The sequence below is a fragment of the Acanthopagrus latus genome, chromosome 19 (genome assembly GCF_904848185.1).
Source record: "Acanthopagrus latus isolate v.2019 chromosome 19, fAcaLat1.1, whole genome shotgun sequence".
Taxonomy (NCBI): domain Eukaryota; kingdom Metazoa; phylum Chordata; class Actinopteri; order Spariformes; family Sparidae; genus Acanthopagrus; species Acanthopagrus latus.
The window spans coordinates 3402178-3425303 of NC_051057.1; the positions used below are offsets into that span (position 1 = coordinate 3402178).

At 39.4% G+C, this 23126-nt stretch overlaps 1 protein-coding gene across 2 annotated transcripts in view; it reads left to right on the plus strand.

Moving 5' to 3' along the window:
• The window catches only part of rsu1 (Ras suppressor protein 1), a 61455-nt gene that overhangs the window by 13244 nt on the left and 25085 nt on the right, over window positions 1–23126 (plus strand). Inside the window, exons 4-8 of one of the 2 annotated variants that reach the window (XM_037079513.1) lie at window positions 9649–9767; window positions 11941–12023; window positions 17703–17817; window positions 19958–20090; window positions 21817–22168. In XM_037079513.1, the coding sequence (XP_036935408.1) occupies window positions 9649–9767; window positions 11941–12023; window positions 17703–17817; window positions 19958–20090; window position 21817 (451 nt within the window). In that variant the 3' untranslated portion in view covers window positions 21818–22168. Of the gene's footprint in view, window positions 1–9648; window positions 9768–11940; window positions 12024–17702; window positions 17818–19957; window positions 20091–21816; window positions 22169–23126 lie in introns of those variants that run through there. The other variant, XM_037079512.1, reaches the window with a different exon arrangement.

A 23126-nucleotide genomic window follows, 5' to 3' on the forward strand; every position in this document is an offset into this window, starting at 1 on the left:
ATAAGCTAACACTGTGAAAGAAGAGTCTAAAATGGTGGATACATTTTTTTTTTTTGCATCTCACCCCCCTCAAAATGATCTGTTTCACTATCATATTTTGAGACGTTTGGTCCTGTAACATTTGGAAAATCTGGAACAGATGCCCGATGACATTATTTGACCACCATTCAAGTTAGCCAGGAGCTAAACCATAAGTAAGCTGCGTCGGTTGACAAGTTTTTATACAATTTTTATTTCGATTTTTCAATACATACAAGTCAAGACAAGACAACCACAGTCCTGATGACAGAACAAAACAAGACAATAAAGGCCAAGCCAAAAATAAAATAAAAATAAAACTAAACTAAACAAAAACACGCCAATTGCTCTGCATATCTAACACATAGGTTCAATATCAGTGTCGTCATCTAGACCTTCAATACAGAAATACAGCGAAATATCATTCCTCTTTATGGGACACCCACATCTCAAGAGGACAAAATAGACAAAAGAAATATAAATAAGTAAATTTATCAATTATTAGAATCATGTCATCCCCAAAATATTCAGGCTAAGTACTCAGTGCCTGTAATAACTCCGCCCATATGATTTCACATTGAGATGATTTATTCCTTTCCATGGTGATAGCTTTTTCCACGTTCAAATAATGAGACATTTCTCTTTTCCAGTGTAGTAATGTGGGAGGGTGCGTGGATTTCCAATGTTTAAGGATCAGATTCTTTAATACGACTGATGAGAAAAGAATAATCCAACTCAATGGGTACCTCACTGTGTCCTTTGACATATCTTGGAGTATGCAAACTGATGGATTAAAGTTAAATCTGACCTTAAATAAGTCTGATCACACATGGTCACAAATGTATTCTTGACTTGACAAATTTTTTATGGAATACGATTTCTGCAAGAGTCTGTAGACTTTACCTGTTAAATGATCACCTGATTCTGAATCAAATATAACATCTTCTAAATTACTCTGCTGTCCGAATGACTGTAAATCCATAGCTTGAAATATGCCTCTGAATTGCATATACCTAAAAATGTCTCTATTAGACAAACCAAATTTCCTTTGCAGATCAGCCCATGAACTGAGTTTCTTTCCATGCATTAAATCATTTATAGTTTCTATCCTGCTATCTCTCCATGTAGGCCAGCTTATTTTGAAGAGCTGTCCAAGGATTGTTTCATAAGGAAATAATTTTGGGGACTGATATCAACTCACTCAGAATACCTTTAATTTTACTCCATGTTGTTGCTAAAGTTCTTACTACAAAATTAACAGAGCTGTTTTTATAATTTGAAAATATATGCAATAAAAGGTTTTGAGGATAAACTTGTGCATTTTTCACTTGGATCCACCGCTCCTCTATTGTGCTTTTGACTATATGACGTAAGTAAAATGCTTGAGAAGCGAGATCATACAGTTCTAAATCTGGGAGGTTAAAACCCCCTTCCAACTTTGGAAGATGCAGTACTTTCCTTTTAATTCTATGTTTTTTCTTCCCCCATATTAAGTCTGTAATAATGGAATAAGCTTTATTGAAAAATATTTTAGGGGGAGTCATTGGTACTGTTGAAAAAGGAATGAGAATTTTGGAAGCCATGTCGTTTTAAAAAAAATTGATTCTTCCCATAAAGTTTATTGGAAGGTTCATCCATTTATTCAGATCTTATTTCATATTACTGAGCAATGGAATGAAATTATCTTTATATCTGTTGGTTTTTGTGACTTATCAGGCATCCTAAGTATTTAGGAAGATGCGCACACTTCTGTGGGCTAAGTGAAGTAGATTGGATGGTTCTCGAGATAGACGAAAAACACTTGATACACTGACAACATCACTCAAAAAATTAAGGGGACACCTAATCGTCGTAATGTGTTCTGCGCAGGTTCAAGAGTTTATAACCGGGGCCGTGAACTGGAAGTAGGCGGCGGCAGCAGCGGCTTTCCTCTGAAATCACCGCAAGCAAGAGCGCCATTGTGCATCTAGTTTGTGTAATTAAATGTACACCATATACGAAGTTTACAAAGATGTAGCTTCGTCTCGCTCTTCATACGGCATCTTTCTCGAATGCCGAGGCAGCTGGTGATGTAAAGAGGTCAGCTGGAGGTGGCTTTATTACCACTAGTTGAAATGGGTACAGCGCCACCTAGCGTACCGGGGTATGACATGTTTCGGACAATAATTTGATTTTCTCACCGGCACGTATACTCGAACAATTGCAGTTGTCTGATTGAGCAGCATAGTCGAACTGTGACTGTAATCCGACTAAGATGTGCATGTAAATGTACTGACTGTCAGACAGAAGTGCACAAGAAGAAGGTGCAGGTCATAGCATCAACACGTGTTGCTAGCACCTTTCCTCCAAGCAGAGAGACAGCAGCTTTTTCAAAACCCATGTTGGTGTTGTCAAAACACACTCTTTGCGGCAGATTGTGCTATTAAAGTTGTGCTGTAGCACATTTCACAAGAGAAGTTCTCAGTCTCATTTCTTATATAGCATAATGTGACCATATATAGATAGATACTTTATCATACATTAATACTGTCTTGTAATTATGCTTGATTGTTCTGTCAAAATGCATCAGTGTGACCCCTAAATGACCCCTGACCTGTTTTCATGCCTGTTTATTGCCGAAACCAAGTCATCCAAGCTGTGTTTGAATGGAGAGGCGGCCCTCCCTGCAGACACACAGCCTGTCCGCTCTCTCTCACATGGAGACTCAGTTGTGAGGAGGAGTCAGTGTTTTAAGGGGCAATCAGCTTCACACAGAATATCTATAAATGTAAAAGCTCACCATGGCGTAGGCCACTGGTGTAGATTACTGCATCGGCTCAGCATAGAACCGATGTGAACCACAAATCTACAGTTCCAGCAGGCTAATGTGTGCATGTTTCTGACCAAACTGTGAGAAACTAGATGTCCTCTAGTAGGACCTGAGCTCACAGCCTAGCACAGTGCAGCTTGAATTAGACTTAAGTTAACTACCTAGCTAATGTCCATGGTAAGGAGACTTTGATTGTTGCCAGCCCTTTGGTAGTCATAGTCGACTAATTGTTATTCCAGAAAGAGGCAGAGAGATAAGTTCTAGTGAAAATGAAAATTGTATTTTGCATCGCAGAAAGTTAAAGTATCCCGCTGTGACATGTCACACTTTATAGAATGACACTGTATATACATAACAATGTTGAAAAAAGAAGAACAGATAACTGAAGAAGAAAACGGCTGTCTAGGGCACAGATGATAAACATAGAAATTAAACATTCAAACAATAATTTCAGCATTCAATTAGTAATACTTATTTTACTACTCTTTTTATATTTGACTACCGCATTACACACAAGCACACATGTATACGCATGCCCTTTCTCTTTGTCATTTTCTGTAGATCTGTCATGGAGCCACACAGTATACTGTTCTGTTGCCTGTTGTTCATTTACTGCTGCCCCTCAGCCAGGCTTCCATACTGTCTGATTTTCCCTTTTTCCTACATAAACACACAAACACACATCCACATATGCACTTCAAGCTTTACCTAAGTCACTAGATTCCTTATTCTATCCCTGTAGTCTCCACAGTGTCACCCAAATTGCCCCCTCAGGCTCTTAGACTCAGATTTGGGTACAGCAGATATTTTGAACCTCTGAGCCTTTTTGTTTGATTTGGTTCGTAGGGCTGTAAGACAAGACAAAATCCAAATCAGTGGGTCAGACAGTCGTTGCTTTAAAGATTGTGTAACTGCAGGCTTAATCAGACGCCAGAGGAAACACTCTTCATTTGCTTTTACAGTGGCGTATCACCAGCAATTTTAATATAAATTATGCTCAGATACACAACAATCAATGCTCCAAAGAGCTGTCATTCATTATCTTTGTAAGACAAAAAAAGGGCGTGTATGCCTGTGTGTAACAGATCGCTGAGGGAGGGTCAATCCTTACCCGTTAATTAGAAATATTGTATGTGTGTGTTTCTGAGCGCAGACTCACACAGGCAGGGTGTCAGTGATGGAAGGATTAGAGGGGGAGCATTGGTGTGTATTGATCTACAGACAAACATCATCTGGATAGCGTAAGCCTCAAACTACTATTCAGACTGTGCATTCACTTTTCATCGGCTGCTTATTTTTCTGTTTTTGAGCTGCTTCCTACATATTTGGTCACTGGCATGACTGATTAGTCCACAGGGACAAGTAACACAAACATGACCACAAGTTTGACCACAATATTTAGGGGTATTGGTACACATAATCGATGAGTTCTTAAATTTATTATGGTAAATTATGCCAAATGAATAGCATTCAGCTAATTCCCAATAACACAGCATTGCAGCATTCTCCTAAACAACTGAATTAGTAGATCCTGAGTTGAAAATGTGTGTTTTTTTTATTTAAAAAACCTATTTTACACCAAAATCTGCACTGTAGAGGATTAGCTTAAAGTGTAGGTGTGAGCCCCATTTGAAGTGGTTGCACAAGCTCAACTGTACATCACAGGTGTTGATAATGTTTTTTCAACTCAAGTTTATATCTCAGGGCTAATAGACATAGATAATGCCAGACAATCTGCATGGAGGTCTTTAGATTTTGTTAGTACACTGGAACCCCGGCTTACGAAGACCCCATTTAACGAATAATTCAAGTTACGAAGGCACTTAATGGCAATATTTTTGCCCGTGGTACGGCAAAATGCCCGCGTAACGAAATCCCACAAAGACAGGAAAATTCACGTTAATTTCGAATTTCCCGCGACCGAAAAAAAAGTTTAAAAAAATGTTAAAAAAATATCATTGCACAGTGCACGTACGTACATTAATTAACGTAAATGTAAGTTTTAGTTTTAATGTTTAGAATTAAATTCCATAATGTTATTTACATGTACACGTACGCATGTATGCATGCATACGTACGCTTTCTTCAGCCTCCGCTACCTCCTCCTCCTCAGCCAGCATCGCCTCACTCAAAAGGTACATACATAATTTATTTTATTGATATTTATTAATACATTTATCATTTATAAATTATTTTCTTCATTTCAGATTGTATTTTGGAATATTCTTCGTGTTTTTTTCAAATATTAAGTCTTATTTGTAGAAGAAATACACGACTGGTAGGGGGCCTGGAACGAATTAGGCTATTTGTAGGGAAAAAGGTGCTTCGACTTACGAAAATTTTGACTCACGAAAGACCCTCTGGTACGAATTCATTTCGTAAATCGGGGTTCCACTGTATACAAAAAAAAAAATAGTTTAGTTGTTTAGAAAAATGCTGCAAAGCTGTTTTGCTATGAAGATCCAGAAATGTTAGTGGACTGAAACTTCATCTGCCTTTCCTGCAGCATGGGGGTGAGTGAATATTGAATGCATTTTCATTTGTGGGGAACCAATTCTTTAATCCACAAATATATATTCACCCATATTCCTCACGAATGACATATTAAAATATGGGCCACAATATTTAAAGATAAACCAGTACTTGAAATTGCTGTAAAACTTAAAAAAGAAAATTACTAGTAAATTATATTTTTAACAGGGCAAGTGTGATCTAATCTAATGAAAATAATCAGCATGGCTCAGAGAGCTTGACATTCCGTTTCCTCTGACCGTCTTATGTGTGTGTGAATGTTGGTTTAAAGGATAAAGCTGACATTTCTTTCTGTATTTCGCTCACTGTCAGCAAATGCAATGAAAAGACCAAAGTCAAAAATGTGTAAATTGCTGAAAATGCTTGGTTTTCATTAAAAAGGCAAGAGGCACAGAATGAAAAGTGGCTGTCATTAATAGAGCTGAAACATGATATACGTAGCAAATGAGGATATGATTTCACACTTTCCCACAAGCTCTCCTTGAAGACGGTAAGTTCAGACACCTCCGTGATGTGATGAAGGGCTTTGCTCTGTCTTTCTGCCCTCTCACCGAGCCAACACACACACAAAATGTCATGTGGCAGCTTGTAATATGGTTAAAATTAGCCTCTAGAAATAATACGTATGTTTTCACCCCTGAACATCTGGCAATTTGTTACGTCTGTTCGTGCAGTCAGAGGAGGACAGGCAATCATTCTGTTCCAACACAGACACACGCAGCAGAAATATAGATGTGTATATATACATCTATCAGCTTGTATACACACATTTACGTTTATCAGGTTACTACAGCACACATAATTGTGTACATTGTTAATGAACCATTTTACCTGCACCCAGAGCCCCCACTTTTTTGCTGGCAATATAATATATTGCCAGTTACAAGATGACTGCTTCACTGTTTCCTGTTTCAAAATGGACTCCAAGTCAAAGCCAATCTGAGGGTCAAAAATCAAATGACGAAACACACATTGACTGTATGGGTACCTAAGTATTTTCTCAAAGAGCAGTCGTAATTACGGTTCGAGAGAATTTAAGTTGGACAGGCATCTTGAAATTGAACTGGCATGAAGTTACTGCAGTCATGTCTGCATCATTACATTATCGCCTTGAAATATCCTGACATACTGTGCTGTTGATAAGACAGTACTAAAGCTGATGTGGGGGTATGATGACAGTATGAAGAACTAGTTTGTTATGATAATTAACCAGGTGGAAGCTCATGTCCATTGATCTGTTGTGCTTTGCCATTGATTTGTCAATATTAAAGCAGCGGGAAAAGTAACTGCGTTAAAAATTAAATTGGGATCTTATTTCAATTAATTTGTCACTATAATGCTTAAAATGGGCTAATCTTGTCTAATATCTTGAATATATTTGATTAATTTGAACGTTTCCAAGATTTTTAAGCAACCTTAAATTCACTGTATGTAATTGTTGCCACTAGGGGTCTCTCAAACCAAACAAAAAACATGAGTAGCACAGGATCATGGGTGTTCATTCATTCTCATCTTCATTTTCAAAGAAACAACCGTTGCTGATGACAGTTTACTGTAAATGAGGCATAATTGCTCATTACAGAAGCCCTGAGAGGCAAATGAGAACTTTTTTTTTTTTTTTTTTTTTTTTGGTGCTGCTCACGTTTTTTTTCCATGTGTCGAGCAGGGTGAACAAAACTTTTTCACAAGAATGATTTTATTTGAAGGTGTGTAAAAATGAACATGTTCAAGAGGAAAGTAAGGCTCATTTTTCCAAGTGTTTGTTTCTCTAAAAATAATTTTGACCACAAGAGGCTGAAGTGCACGACGACCCCTGTCCTAAATAAGATGAAAAGCATCCATGTTCCTCTGGGGGGGGATTAATTTCTCTCTGCACCCTAAACACTAGACGCATCTATCATATGTTAGCAGGCTATGTAATATGACTTTCACGTTTCTTTTGGCGAGGAATATGTCATACTTGGCGCTAATCTGCTGTGAGTGTGTCTGGAATACTGTATTATCATCCCTCTCATCAGTAAATTCAGTGAATTGTCAATCGCAGCCACAACCGGGGGGGGAAAGTGCATATTTCCGTCCTATCAAACGAATGGTGTGTGTCTGAGCAGGAGGTTGAAAAACACTTGTTATCAACTCTTTCATCATTGACGTTTATCCTTTTAACAGTGCGAGAACAGTGAAAGTCCATGCATTCACCAGCATCATGCATGTGTGCCACTGCAGTATTTCTATGTTTTCAGTGATCAGATAGAGTTTTAGATAGAGACTTAAGATGCCCAAATTATGTGCAACAATCATTGGTATCACCCAGCCTCGGGTATCATTTGAAAATGGAAGTTTGATACTTGAACCGGGCCTGCATCATGATTAAGGCTCACAATGAGGATATGGAGTGTAACGATTCTGTGAGAGCTGTCACTGACTTTATTTACAGGTTTTGATAAATCACACAATCTACATGCGCAGGTGGTGGGGATGTTCCAGATGAGCTGACTGGAGAAGGCAGTGTGTGTGCTATACTAAAATCCTACTTGGTGAAATATGCAGAGTAGGCTTTTCATTCTTTAATGCTATTTGATTTGATATTGGATCCGTCATTCAGTTCATAATTCAGCCCTGAGGTTTACGTTCACTCACTGAGGGATGGTGCATTCACGGACTATAGTACACAGTTATTCGCGGGAGACGCAGCGCTGCTTTGAGTGGCATACATGCACTCAAATTATTACACGGTGAAAGTGTCCTCTGTTCACAGTAAAATCACTTTACATGATGCTACACGGATGTTAGCAACTAACCACTAATTTTAGCAGTACGGTTACTGAACGTGACTCAACTCCTCTGCCGTGAGTCAGCACAGTATGTGAACGAGACTCGTCCTCAGCGTCAGTTCTCTGTGTGCAGTAGGCTCGCGAATCATGAACGAATCACAGCGCGAACGTGAATCACGTCCTCAAAGTTCTCTGAGTGAGTGGCAGCAGTTCCACTCCCAGCTGGCATGATCGCGGCTGAGCTCAACTGAACTGAGAAAGGAACAAATCAGTTCATGAAGTGATCCCGTTCACTTCGTTCGCTTAAAAGATTTGTTCGTTCGAACGGCACGTTCACGACCTACACAACGCTAGTTCCTAGTGGGGGGGGGGGGGGGGGGCTTTTAATTTGAAAGCAGTGACTGTTAATAGCTTGCCTCTACAACAACAAGCTGACAGCTACAGAGACTGAGGAGACGCTGCATCTCCCGGATCTCAGCAGCTTTCCAGTGGCTCATCTTGACATCCGCAGATGAAGTCATCAACTGCCATGTCTATTCTAGCCATCGTCACCGTAACGTAACACCAGAACACTGCTGTTTACCCTCGCCACGCCTCACAGTCGCACCGTGCCTGTTTAGAAGCACAACATTGAAAACGGTCCGGTCTGAAACAGTGTCGCACGGCGCAGCGTAGTGTTCTGAATGTTATGTAATCAAATACACCGGTATTGGGGTATATTAAAAATTCATATCATTACAAATATATACACCGGTATTTGGTGTGAACCGGTATACCGCCCAGCACTACTTGGATTTGTACCATCGATTATTATAAGTAGATCAGTTAGTTACCAAACAGTCCTGCCCTCTCCACTGTGCTCCAGAGTAGGGAAAGTGATGATGGCACAACGTTGAATGAGGTTATATTGATCAAAGATTTGAGTTGGCTGTTATTTCTACAATTTGAATGGTGTTCATGGATTAATTATTACACTCAGCTACAAATGCAAAAGTGCAAGTACACGAGTAACACTGCTGGTTTGTATGTTTATGACAACGTGGATCTATTATTAACTTTTGACATACATTTTAATCAAAGGTGAGATGCATCGTTATGTTTAAGATAATGCCTCTCATGTTTAATTTCTACAATCTGGCTTCAATTTACCAACCCTGTGTCTCCACAATGTTTATATGCAGCCTCTTGTGGTGTGGTGTCAAAATGAGTGTGACAGATGCTAACATTTTGAAAAATGAGCCATACGTTCCTATTAAAAAAAAAAAAAAAAAAAGTTTTTCTACAGTGCTCGACACATTAAAAAAATGATAACTTAGAACTGATAAAATGGAGCACCAGAAGAAAAAAAAAAAAAAAAAGTCACTCGCCCCATCATGGACAAGGTACCTTTTTTTCTGTTATGTTTAATCAAGTTTGTCTGAGTTGTTAATGAAGACATCAAAAAGGCTCATATGAAGTGCACTGTACAGTGAGGCTTGTGTATGTGATGTGTATATGTACGTGTCTTTGTGAGCACAGTATGAACCGCCTGAGCAGCTTGCCCAGAGGATTTGGTTCGTTGCCAGCTCTAGAGGTGTTAGACCTCACCTACAACAACCTGAACCAGAGCTCCCTGCCTGGAAACTTCTTCTACCTAAGTAAGTTTACACTAACACATGCTTGCAAATGCTTGGAAACAGACAGACACACACATACACACACGCAAACACACACACACCTTCACACTCTTCTGCCCCTAAGATGTGTTTATCATAGAATAACGGACAACTTATTAGTTCACAATCTATTATTACGTTGACTACAACCACTGCTACCACCTGCTGTCCCTGTGGGTCAGCCAGTCAGAGTTACTAGTGTTACACAGTGTTTAGGCACACACCAGTCACGTTACTTGCCCACTGCCCCTACCGTCGTTTTGCTTTAGACAGCCACTACAATAATTAGCTGAAGGTGTGTGTTATGTGCATCATCAGGGCCAGCAGCAGAGAGTAGCAAGAATCACATTTCACCTATAACTTAAAGGGATATTCCAGTTTAAGTTTAATCCATGGTCTAACACACTGTGACTCCAAGTAAGACCCCCCCCCCCCCCCGAGAGATCAAGTTTGATGACCACGAATTAACATAGTTTTAGCAACCTCAGAAATGACCACATGTTAACAATACACTGCCGTATACACCTCCAACAAGAACGCACCATCAAAAAGCCACAAATAATGCTCAGAACAGCATCAAACTTCCGCAACAGTACAAATAGGGTCTCAGCACATAGTTTGAGGCATCAGTCTCCTCCAGCTCAGCAGCTTCCTGTTGTGGGTAAGTCCCGGCAAGTCGATTACCGAGTGCAGTAGAGTTCCACGGCTCGAAGATGAAAATGTATGATTATTACTCGATGGAAATGCAATCAAAGTTCATATGTGTCTTACCTGCCAGTTTATAACAGTTATTATCAAGAGCTGACGGGGAAAATAATGGAATTGAGCATTTCTAACTGCACTCGGTAGTCAACTCGCGGGGACTAACCCCCACAACAGGCTGCTGCAGGAGAGTGGTAAGTTGTGTTCACTTTACAGTAGCAATCCGGCTAAGCCAGGGGAGGTTTGATGCCTTGAACGATGTGCTGAGACCCGATTTGCACTATTGCTAAAGTTTGGTGCTGTTCTGAGCATTATTTTTGGCTTTTTGATGGCAGTTTCTTGTTGGAGGCGTAAACTGCAATGTATTGTTATTGTGCGGTCATTTATGAGGTTGCTAAAAGTGTGTAAATAAGCGGTCTGCTAACTTGATCTCTCGAGGGGGGGGTCTTACTCTGTGTCATGGTGTGTTAGACCATGGATTAAATTTACACCGGAATATCCCTTTAATGAAAGTATAGAGAGTTAACTTACAAGACAGTGGTTAAGGATTCTTATTACATTACTCCCACAAACTGCATAAAACTACTCTCAGACATTCTCAAAATTGTTCCTCTATCAACACATATCCGAAATGACCGTTGTCTTGCTCTGTAATATCAACAAACCTTCAGCATCATTCAGCACAGTGAGCAGAGCAAAGATTTACTTCACCTCTGCAAGTGATTCGACAGATAACGGCAACTCCCTCACTGAAGTCATGAGTTTTAGACAGTACAGCACTAATAGATGGCTTCTCTCTACACCTCATAATTGAGGTATTGGGGAACACTTGTTGCATGGCTATTATTTAAAAACCACCAAAGTGCAAACAACTTTAATGTTTCAACAAGTTTCCGAATGCAGTGAACAACATGTTGAACTACAGTGTATTAATACACCCCAGTTATCTAGATCCATCTCTTTGAAGACTGAGACACATACACAACACAAACACTTAGTATGGACCCTTTCCTCCAGTTATTTCTTAAAGACTGAACACATGTATAGGCAATAATAATTACTGGATTGAAATAATGTGTGCATTAATCCTCCTATCATGATGAATTCTAACATGTTTTAGTCGTTGTCTTTGTAACTTGTAGTGCATTTGTCCAGATGTTTTTGTGTTAAACTGTATTGATATTTTCTGGTTACTACTCACAGCGCTCTGAGACTGGCAAATTAATACAATTAATGAATGAATTAATAATGATCTAACTCTCAGCTGCAAACAGAGGGGTCAAAATGCATGAAGCAGGAGCAAGAGGAGCCAGGTCTCTAGCTACATTAGTATATACAGTGAGATATGGATTTCATTTTAAAAGATAAATAGCATATACAGCAGAAGTAGCTTTTTGTTCCATGTTTTAACAGTTAGCCCACACACAGATTAACAGAGGCGCTTGTTTTGCAGCAACTCTCCGTGCTCTCTATCTGAGTGACAATGACTTTGAGATCCTGCCTGCTGACATCGGGAAGCTGACAAAGCTGCAAATAGTAAGTTAATGTCAACACAAGACTTAGTACTGTTGATCTGATAGTGATACAGCCCTCCGGTTTAAAACATTGGTTAAAGGTGCCTTTTTTTTTTAGATCTGGACAGAATTTTTTTGTGTGAAGAAGTAACAGATCTGGCGTTATATCCAAGAAGCTTATGTACTGTATTGCAGACATATCCACTGCAAAGAAGCCAGATACGGTCTGAATCTTCTTGTACAAGTCCACCTGGCATGGGGGCAATAATGAGTCACTAAAGCCTCTCTAGCCTCTCAAGCTGTCCCTTCTTGTGATAACACCTCCTGACCTGAGGAGCAATAGTGAGTCGCTGTAGTCTATGGTGTGCTGCAAGAGATGATGAAGACTTCCAGCTGGCCAGAGGAACTACCACAGAGAAGTTAACAGCCTCATTAAACACAAAGATGCACAAGCTCCAGGAAAACAACTTTTTTATCACCTCAAACAACAGCTCCTGGAAAGACGCCACGTCCGCGGCAGAGAAAAGAACAGGAGTACATTTTGCCAAGGCTTTCTAAAACAGCTGTGGACGAGTAAGTAGCATCTAATTCAGTTCTAAATCAGTTAGCTTGATGTGACAGTTTTCTAGGTTCTGTGGCGTTGATAAAGCTGAGCTGAGTAAGCTGTAATGTAAACTTGTACACCAACGCTACATAAGATCATAATAAAGCAGTCATATTTTGACCAGCTGTATTCTTGCTCTGCTGTCAGTTATTAGTTACCTTTATTTGTAACAGCTGACTATAATTGTGCGATTGTGTGGACCCAGTAGTAGAGCAGATATTGTTATTCAATCCATTATATTGTAATGACTTGGACTGTTATGTTACTTAGCTATACATTTTTGAGGACATTGAAGGTTTATTATGTGTGTCTAACTGTAGCATTTACACTGTTACCATTGTGTACAATTAGTGAATGATGAACTTCTTGCCCCAGGAAAGAACAAGAAGCAGCTCCAGCTTCTACCCTCATTAAGAAATGACCAGGCCTGCAGAGGTGACTGATCCTGCTGCATCAAGCATTGGGCAGAATGACAGTAACAAGTAAGTCTAAATTGGCTGAAGATCTCACTTATTTGTACTTTGCAAACAATGTGGCTGTCTGATGAACATGTTTTTTTTCTCTGCAGTACATGCACAGTATAAAATCATTAGTTTTGTTTACAACTGTTCCTTACTTTCCTTCTGAAAGAGTGCAGATGGCACTGTGATGTACAGGATGTATTATGAGTACTGACATCATCACAGTTAAATAATGAATAAATCACGTTGCTAATATTAACATTAAAGATTGTGTACGTACGTGTACAGAGGACTTTACAGAAAATATTCAAACACTACAGTATTCACACTGTATATATCTGAGCCTGACCACATCACTGTTCACACTGTATATTACAAACACAGTCCTGGCAAGTTGTTATAAATGCGTCTGAACTGAACTAACAGCTCTGCCACATCTTTGTCTTTCAGGCACCTGTAATTCCAGTCCAGCCACCCCCAGTGAGAAATAAGTACCCTGCCCTTTGTTCTCATCTGTAGCCGGTCTGTTCAACAAGCCCCCAAGTGGACATCTGTCTGTATACATTACATCAGCTGACATATTTGACTGACATGTCATGATATAAACTTGCTATACTCTGAACTTTAGCACATCCGATGTTGAAAAGTTTTGCACCAAACTGTAAAGCTATGCAAGTCTAAAACATACATACATACATACATACATACATACATACATACATACATACATACATACATACATACAATCTAGTATTTGTTATACTATTTAATTCTATTTTTATTGTATTTTTTGTATTCAGTGTTTATGGTCTTGACTGTTGCTGTAACTAGCCCCAATTTTTTTATGCACCAAACACCAAGGCAAATGCCTTCCTCGAAAATATTTTCTAGCCTTTGTAATAAATGGCAAAACATGAAAGGCTTTTGTATTGAACATATCTGAAATGGAAAAATCCAAACTGTTGGAAAAGCTTTTGTGCCAGCTTAACTCAAATGTAGGTTACAATGGTTGTTTACTATGCCTGCTTCCACAGACCTGTGGTTGTTACATCAATAGAATGAGTTCTCAGAATTTAATATCAATATATACCTTCAAAAGTTTTATTTAGCACTTATTGTGCATCAAAAGAAAGTAACTGAGCAATGGCGATTATATGCATGCATAAATACATATATAGTAGTACTCATATAACTAAACCTTGAGAAAAGGGGAACTATTGCCCCCTGTTTGTTGATGAAGGTGGGTGGAAAATACAAATATCTCCATTAGGTATTGGAACTCAGATTCTATTAGTATAGATGTAGCCTGCTAAGGGCTGTCACTATTGATCTCATCCCTGCCCAATGCGCAGTAGTGAATATTTTCTGTTGAGCCACATCTGCAGTATGTAGGACTCGTGACTTGAGCTGTACTCCCCACAGTCATCATTTTCTTCAGTTAATGCCAGTGGAGTAGAGGGCTACACTCATACTGGTAGAATTTGGAGTTATAATAGGCAGCTGATGTATTTCATATAGGCTTCGCCCTCAGAGAACTATCACAGTTAGGTTAGTTGGATTTTTGTATCTGTCATGTCATCTCAATGGTTGTTGTTGCAGTGATCATGTCAAGTCATCATGTCTTATACCAATGACACGCTTGTCCCAGTACTATCAAAGAGTGATCAGCAACAAATTACCTCTGATAAATCAGAATACATGTTTAATTTAATTTGACTTCCTCACAATAAAAGCCCCCGTTGTTTAGTATTTTAAAAGCTTTTATTATGAGGCAACATTAAAACCACTAACAGGTGGCGTGAATAAATTTGATCATTTCATCACAATGCAATGTTCTGCTGGGAAACCTTGGGTGCTGGCATTCATGTGAATGCCACTTCACATGAACCACTCATCCAAACACTTTTGTTGACCAAGTACACCTTCTCATCACAACAACACTACCCGATGGCAGGTAGGAGGACTATGTGCCCTGACACACCACAGACACTGCTCAGGAACAGCTTGAGAAACACAATAAGGGCTCAAGGTGTTGACTAGGCCTCCAAATTCCCCAGATCCCAATCTGATCGAGCATCTGTAAGACTTGCTGGAGCAGTCTTCATGTGCTTTGTGGACTTGGAGAAGGCCTATAAATGTGTCCCCTAAGGGAGTAACTATCTGATCCCTGTTTATCATATTCAAGGGCAGGACCTCAAGGTGCAGTTATGGTGAGGAGAATATCTGGTGAAAACCTTAGAATTGCATCTCTGCTTTTTGTGGTTTATGTGGTTCTGCTGTGTTCTGGAGGCAGGGGGATGGTTTGCAGCCGAATGTGGCCAGGTGGTCAGTGGTCAGGACGAGGGTAAGCCACTATCCCAACTGCGTGAGCTCCTGCCCCAAGCGAATGGGTTCAAGTATCGCAGGGTAATGTTCACAAGTAATGAGAAAGTGAAGCCTGAGCCGGACAAGCATTTTGGTGAAGCATCAGCAGTACTGCAGGTGTTGCACCATCTTGGCGAAGAGGGAGCTGAGCCAGAGAGCAAAGCTTTTGTTTACCAGTCACCCACGTTCCAACCCTGACCTGTGAGCTCTAGGTAGTGTCTGAAAGAATAAGAAAATTGATACAAGCGACCAAAAGTTTGTTTCAGAAAAAAAAAAAAAAATGTCGTCCTCTGCGGCTCCACAAGCCTGCTCTGAAGCATTTCTGAAGTATGTATTTCATACACCAAGTAAGGTTTGTGAAGTGGACAGAAATGGACAAAAAGCTTGTAGTCCCCCACATGCTAATGATTTGGCTGAAAACTGAATATGTTGATCCCTGGGGCTTGGAATACACACTGTAAATTACAAACTATCCCCAGACATTGTAAAGAGATATGGAGTGGAACCTAGATCATGCAGTTAAGTATGAGAAGTGCATAGTTCTGGGTGTGTTCAAATGGTTGGACAGCAAGTTTCCTGGAGGTACCTGAGGGATGTAGAGAGCCAGCTTGAGATTTCCCCAGAAATGAACACGCATTCTTAGTTATGTGGTATTGTTGGTCGATGCAAAACTGCCATATGGCAATGTCCATAGCAAAACATCATGATGGACAATAACATTGCTGTTTTTGTCTCCTATCACTACAATATACATCCCTGTGCCCAGTTTGAAAAAAGGTATTTGCCTCAGGACCGCATGTGCATAACAAAGCTGGTCAACTTCAGAAACTTGAAACATAGCTATACTGAGGAACTAAGCCAAAAAACTTAAACAAAGATGAGAGAAATGCACTGCCAATGGCCCCCCAAAAAAGAAAAACGGCAAGCAATATAATGTAGTGTATTGGATTCACCTAATTAAGATCACATTTTAAGGGGCTGATAAAAACACAACTGTGATGTAAATGCCAATGTTTTCAGTAATATGTTTAGTCCTGTCCACGTTCACATCTAGAAGCATCTTAAAAACAGTGTGGTGAAGTTGTTATTCCTTATTTTGTTATTCTAATAAAGGCATGACTTTTGGATGCTTTTAAATTGATTTATTAATCTGTGCTGTTGACTTCATTAAATCAAAAGGCTAAAGATCATTTATCCTGATTTCCAGTTGTGTTTTATATTGTAAATCTAAATTATATTGTATATCTTGCCTCATAGGCTGGATGGTGGCTACATTGCTGATTGCAGTGATTGAAGTTTGCGAGTGAAGTTTGCCTGTAATAATTATCAATGAATATGGTGACATGATTTTCCTTTATCCCCTTTTAATGAGCAAGAAAACACGAGGGGGAAAGAGAGGGAGGGAGAGAAAGTGCAAGAAACTTGCACAGCAAAGCTCACGTGTTGTTTGTATTCTATTCTTGTCTGTGACATATTTTACACATACAGACATTAAAATTGTAGTGAAACACTTGTATTATATGGATATGACTGTGTACAGGTGGTTCTCGGGTCTATTTTTGCCAGGAACTGTGCACATGTCGTGGCAAAAATGGGAGAGACTCCAAATCTCTAGATCACCCTTGACAAGCATGATAAGCACGTCTCATGCATCCAACGTGGCCGGTCTAACCTGTTAGCATGGACGCTGCAATGAAAAGCGCGAAGTAACTCCAAACAGCAGCGCTACACATGCAGCCAGTATATCCAGCCCTTTACTCATGCAGTATTTATCTGAGTTTAAATGCAGGCAAACACTCACTATTTGACAATCACCAGAGCGAAATTCTCTCTTCTTTTCGCCCCTCCTCTTTGTAAGGTTATGTAAATATTATGTTATTTTTTATATATATATATATATATATATATATATATATATATATATGTATATATATATATATATATATATATATATATATATATATATATATATATATATGTATATATATATATATATATATATATATATATATATATATATATATATATATATATATATATATATATATATATATATATATATATATATATATATATATGCATCTTAGCTCCTAACAGTCGAACCGGTTCTTAACTGCCTGGGAGAAGCTCCTCACCATATAATACTCTGCAAATGTCTTGTGTTTTGTTTTGATAGGGAGCCCTCTAGCAGTGGAAATTGTACATGAAAGTGTCAGATCTTTTTTGTTAAAATAGTTTGTCTTGTCTTCCCTCTGTTTTTCCTCTTGTTCAGTTGAGTCTGAGGGATAACGATCTGATCTCATTGCCTAAGGAGATAGGAGAGTTGGCTCACCTCAAAGAGCTTCACATCCAGGGCAACAGACTGACTGTGCTGCCCCCTGAACTTGGTATGAAACCACACCACCCCCAACACACACACATATGCAGACAAATATACACACAAACCCACACAGGTCCAAACATCTCTGAATATCTGTTAAAACCTAGGTTTACACTCTGGCTGTTCTTTATTTATTTATTTGTTTATTTTTTCACAGCATTGCTGCTTTAGTAGCTGAATACCCGTGGCTACAGCCTGTGCTATTTAAAGTGTCTGCAAGGAACTTGTTTATGAAATAGTCTTGTGATTCCTCTGATGACTATAAATGACCTGTAACAGCAAATTAGACCATCAGCAAAAAGACTGCTATTTTTATGAATTTTTTGCTAATGCCTGTGCTCTGATCTCATCACTCAGACTTTCAAATGCACTTGTTGCCAGAACAAATGCACACACCGCCGGCATGCACTAGCAAAGATCCTTACAACAGATTGGACCGCTTTTGTCCAAACCGGCTAAAATCAACGAAAAACCTAAAGCTCCTTGTAATCACTTTAACAATAATGAAATGTGTAAGTTGTTTACCATTATTGTATACACCGTTGTCCAAGCCTTAGCCTGACTTGCACCTCTCCTGAAATGTAACTGCACGTCCCATAGACATGGACCACAACGCCTGTGATTTGTCTGCCTTGGAGCATAGCGTTTTCCGGCTTCTCTCCGATGCAAATAAGGAAGATTGTGATCTGTAGTTTCCCCATTAAACACACTGCAGTCTTCGGCAGTTGCAGTCCCACCTGACAGACTGGCAGCTGCCCTCTTCAGTGCTGAGTGTCTCTAGGTGAGACAGTGTGGACAGGCTGAATGCCCCTCAACGATCAGCCTGCTGGCGAACGCTGCCTGAAAAGAGATCAGAGTCAAGAGGCTATGACAGTGCTGGCCCTGATAGATCAGATGAACCAGCGCTAAAGAGAAGTTGGAGTCTCCAGTCAAGCAGCCAGTGCTGCCAATGGAGTTGAGCAGTACCTCTAGAAAAACAGTTAAGTGAAGTTACAGGGCTAGTTATAGCTGTTATACGCAAGATGGCTTTTTCATTGTTTTTGATGGTATTTGCAAGTGGAGAATTTGGTATGGTATATATTGCTACATGGTCCGAAAAGTTTGGCAACAGCAAAATAGCAGTACCCCTTGCTGCTGCAGGTGCATACTTAACTGCTAACTGGGTAGGCCAATAAGTCTTCGGCTCAGGGACTTTATACTGTTAACACAGCGTTTCGTCATCATTAACTGTATCCAACAACCTGTCTTATGTGCCTCATGTGTAGGCAGGGAGGTAGAAAGGTAGAAAGACGGGTCTCTTATTAACTTTTTTCATATGGGCCAAATGAAATGATTGGACAAGAGTATTCAAAATAGCCAGAAGCAAGGAGGATCATTTGGGTGGGTTTAACCTTAGTAATACCACTACTGGAGCAAGGACTTTAACCTAGTAGTGTTACTTAACCTAAGTTCAAACTAAAGGCTTTCAGCCCTGATATTACTGTTGCAGGTAGTTTTTTGAGATGACAGACAAAAGCCCCAAGTCAGGGGCTGAGCGGCGCACACCTCTGTGAACGATGGACGGTTAGCATTAGTTCACTGTTCCAAGACACGATCCAGGAGCTTGGGGAAAGCTTGCTGATGTGTCACACAAATGTCTGCTGGACACTTATCAAGCACAATATCTGCCAAGTGGTCAAAGGTTGCAGCAAAATACAGCAAATAAAAACAGACCCTCCTCTCCTTTTTTCCTTCTCTCCCTCTCTCGTCTGCTATCATCTGCAGTAGCTCTTTGAATGTGATTCAAAATTCATAAAATGCAAGAGTGTTTAGTAGTATTTATTCAGTATTTATCAGTATTTATAACCAATATTCCTTTCTGAAACACAACACGAGCAGGAAGTCATACTGCACCTTTTCAGTACAAAAATGATGCTTGATGTCCTGCCCATCCTCTGACCCATATTTTTCTTCTCTGATGATCAAATATGTTGGCCACTAATGACTTGATCACACTACATGGCTTTCAAGTTGTCAGTTTACCATCCTTGTCACACTGCACAACTGTGGCTATACAGAGAGCAGCTTTAGTGTTAGCGTGTGCAATTAATGTGAATTGGGCAGTACTACACAGATGATGTATTTGATCGATTTGTCTATGTTTGCAGGCAATCTGGATCTGACTGGTCCTAAGCAGGTGTTTAAAGCAGAGAATAATCCGTGGGTCACTCCCATTGCAGACCAGTTCCAGCTGGGTGTCTCCCATGTTTTTGAATATGTTCGCTCAGAGACCTATAAGTAGTAAGTAATAAAACACACACACACACACACACACACACATACAGACATACATAAATAAATATATATATATATATATATATATATATATATATATATATATATATATATATATATATATATATATATATATATATATATATATATCTCCTTAAGACTAGATAATACAGACTTTTGTAGGTACAGGGATGACGAAAGCTGTCTTAAAGCAGGAAAGCAGCAGGAAATAGTCTACTGTGAGAATGAGATGTTAAAACTGTCAGCAGTGACATCAGATAGCGGATGATTTTGGTACACTGCCAAGTATATTTTCTGAACCAGCAGCCCTTTTAATATTCCCTCTCAGCAGAATTCTTCTCACCTTGCTGTGGTCACTCACAGTGGTCAGTCCTCTGGAGTTGAAATTGACTTCATAGCTCCAACACAAAAAAATGTGTTAGTGTGGCCTCACACATGATAGCGGTGCTCCTGCTTTTGTACCATTGGATGTGTTCGGTCACCTGCCATATATCTTTAGTGCTGTTGGTGTTTAAGTCCCAGCTTGTCACCAGACCGAAATGTAGCTTTTTAAGCTCTGGATACAGCCCTCAGCTCTCCAGTCATCCATGTACTGAGGTTGGGGAATGAAGTTATTGTCTTTGTGATCACCATGTCATCAACACATTTGCCAATATATGATGTTACTGAAGCTTCATAATCTTAAAGATTGATATTGTTATCCTTAGTGCCAGCGTCTCTGAACATCTGCCAGTTTGTGCAGGTCAACCGTCTTGTAGGGCATCTTCAGCTTTATCCGTCCGGCAATTTTTAGTGATGGTTTGACCCTCTTGATCATCTGAAAGTAGACAGAAGAAGTAGGGAAATTTGGTCTGAAAAATTAGGTTGCAGGAGGTCTTTGAAGCTGCCAGGAATATTTTTATAGAAATGATACAGGATATTTTCAGGATTTCTTTTCTTTGTTTCTTAAAACACAGTTGATCATCCTAAATGTCATTAGATGCAATTCTTTCTGTTATGGATATGATTAAGTTGTATTGGGTATTGCAATCAAACACAGTCACAAGACATTTAAAAGAAATGTAAAACTTTGCATTAAAAGTGACATAATTCACTGAATGATACTTTTTATTACAACAGACATGGTGTTATGTCAGTCTTACTCACACCCTTTCACATACAGTTTACTTTCTTCTGTTTGGCTTTGTTATAGTTGGTGACTAGCTAGTTAGCTATTACCACATTGTGTTGCTACTGTTGGAGGGCCAGTTTTGGTTTGCAACCCTGGTGTTGTAAGTTGACAATAGCTGAACTTTGAACTTGAATGACTTTTCCTCATCACTTCATTCTAAAGGTTTATTGAACGAAAAAAGTTAATCTTGTATTAGTCATGGAAGTTTGAATGGAGACTTGATTAACAGTAAATTATTTATTTATGATTAAATAAAGAAGAAAAAAAAAAATCTACATATTTGAAAAAATCTGAGCTGTTTTCCACCTCAAAATAATTTCAAAAGGCAAAGGGGATCTGTCTCCAAAGCTAATCAAACAGGTGCATGGGATTTGAGATATGTATATTGGCTGATATGATGTTAAATGTGAGAAATATGATAAATACGATGTGTATTTTAGAGCACAGGAATGTTAGTCTAAGCAGCCTTCTCTCATATGGAGATGAAATACTGGAGGTAGTAGTATGAAGCAGAAGGCTGCTATGAATTCTTTGTTCCAGGCAGAAGGAGATGCTGCAAATCCTCTGTGTGAATGCCTCAAACTGCTGCTCTGAGGCATGCTCTGGAACTGATCCCTGCTCTGTGTGACTTTGTGTGAGGTAGACAAGAAGACCATGTCTCAACCATATCCCTTTCCATATTATGTTTGCATACTTGTATGAGCAGTGTATGGCAGTGATTTTTCTATCTGTGTGCACATCTTTCCAAATAGTTTTGTTGAACAAATTGGAATTATTCAGGCACTATATATATGCAGCTGCTGACAGTGCCAGTGCACTCTGGGACAATTTTTCACTCCTCAAAATCAGAAAAGAACTCATGAAATAATTAAAGATATCTCAATGCACAGGGTTTCAAGTGTCTCCTGTCCCATCTATCCACTGTAGCTGTAGATAGTATCCAAAACCTGGATAAGTATCCAGTATGAATTATTATAATATTCCTCTAGAATATTGGTACGATATTTTTAAATGTTAGTGAGATTTGAAAATTTCATTTCATTCAGGGAGGGATTAGTATGAAGAAAAAGAAAATATTTATTACAGTAGATGATGTGTGATGATGTATCTTCAGCACTTTGACTCTACTGCCATCCCCTGTACAGAGGCCTTGTCCTCGCTGCAGTGGACCCGGGTTAGAGTCCTGGCCTGTGCCACTCCCCCTCTCTCTCAACCTGTTTCCTGTCATATCTTCAACTGTCCTGTCAATAAAGCCAAAAAAAATATGCTAAAATTAAAGCTTCAAGCAGCGATGAACGGGCCACGCACATCGGGCCATGCTGCTGTCAGGGTGTGCCATGTAGATGTATTCAGGGCAAGACCCTCTACATTTTTGAGCAATTTGGAGTAGATTGCAAATTGTATGTGGAAGTAATAATGAGTTGATGGTTTTATGATGAGGCATCAAAATGGACCGTGCTACCAGGAGTGATGTAAGTGAAAGCTTTCGACAAGATTTGTTCACAGATGCTACTTGCAAAGTTTGTTGCAAATTGGTCAAATGACCTAGGAGGAGTTCGAAAACGTAAGTTTATAATTTTTTCACAGAGCCTTAGTGGCGCATGGGAAGTAGTCAGCTGAGTTTCATGTCAGACCAATGTGGAGATATGCAACACCTTGCAGGTTGAGACCTGCTCGGGCCCTGATAATGAAAATGGTCGACTTTCTGTTGGAGTGACAGTTTGGTACGGTGGATGTTTTTTGTGCGTCTGGTGATGATACATGTGCATACTGAATTTCGTTCATGCATGTGCATGTAGGAGGCGGGGCTTGGATTTTTAATATTCCAGGGGGCACTATAGAGTCCTCTG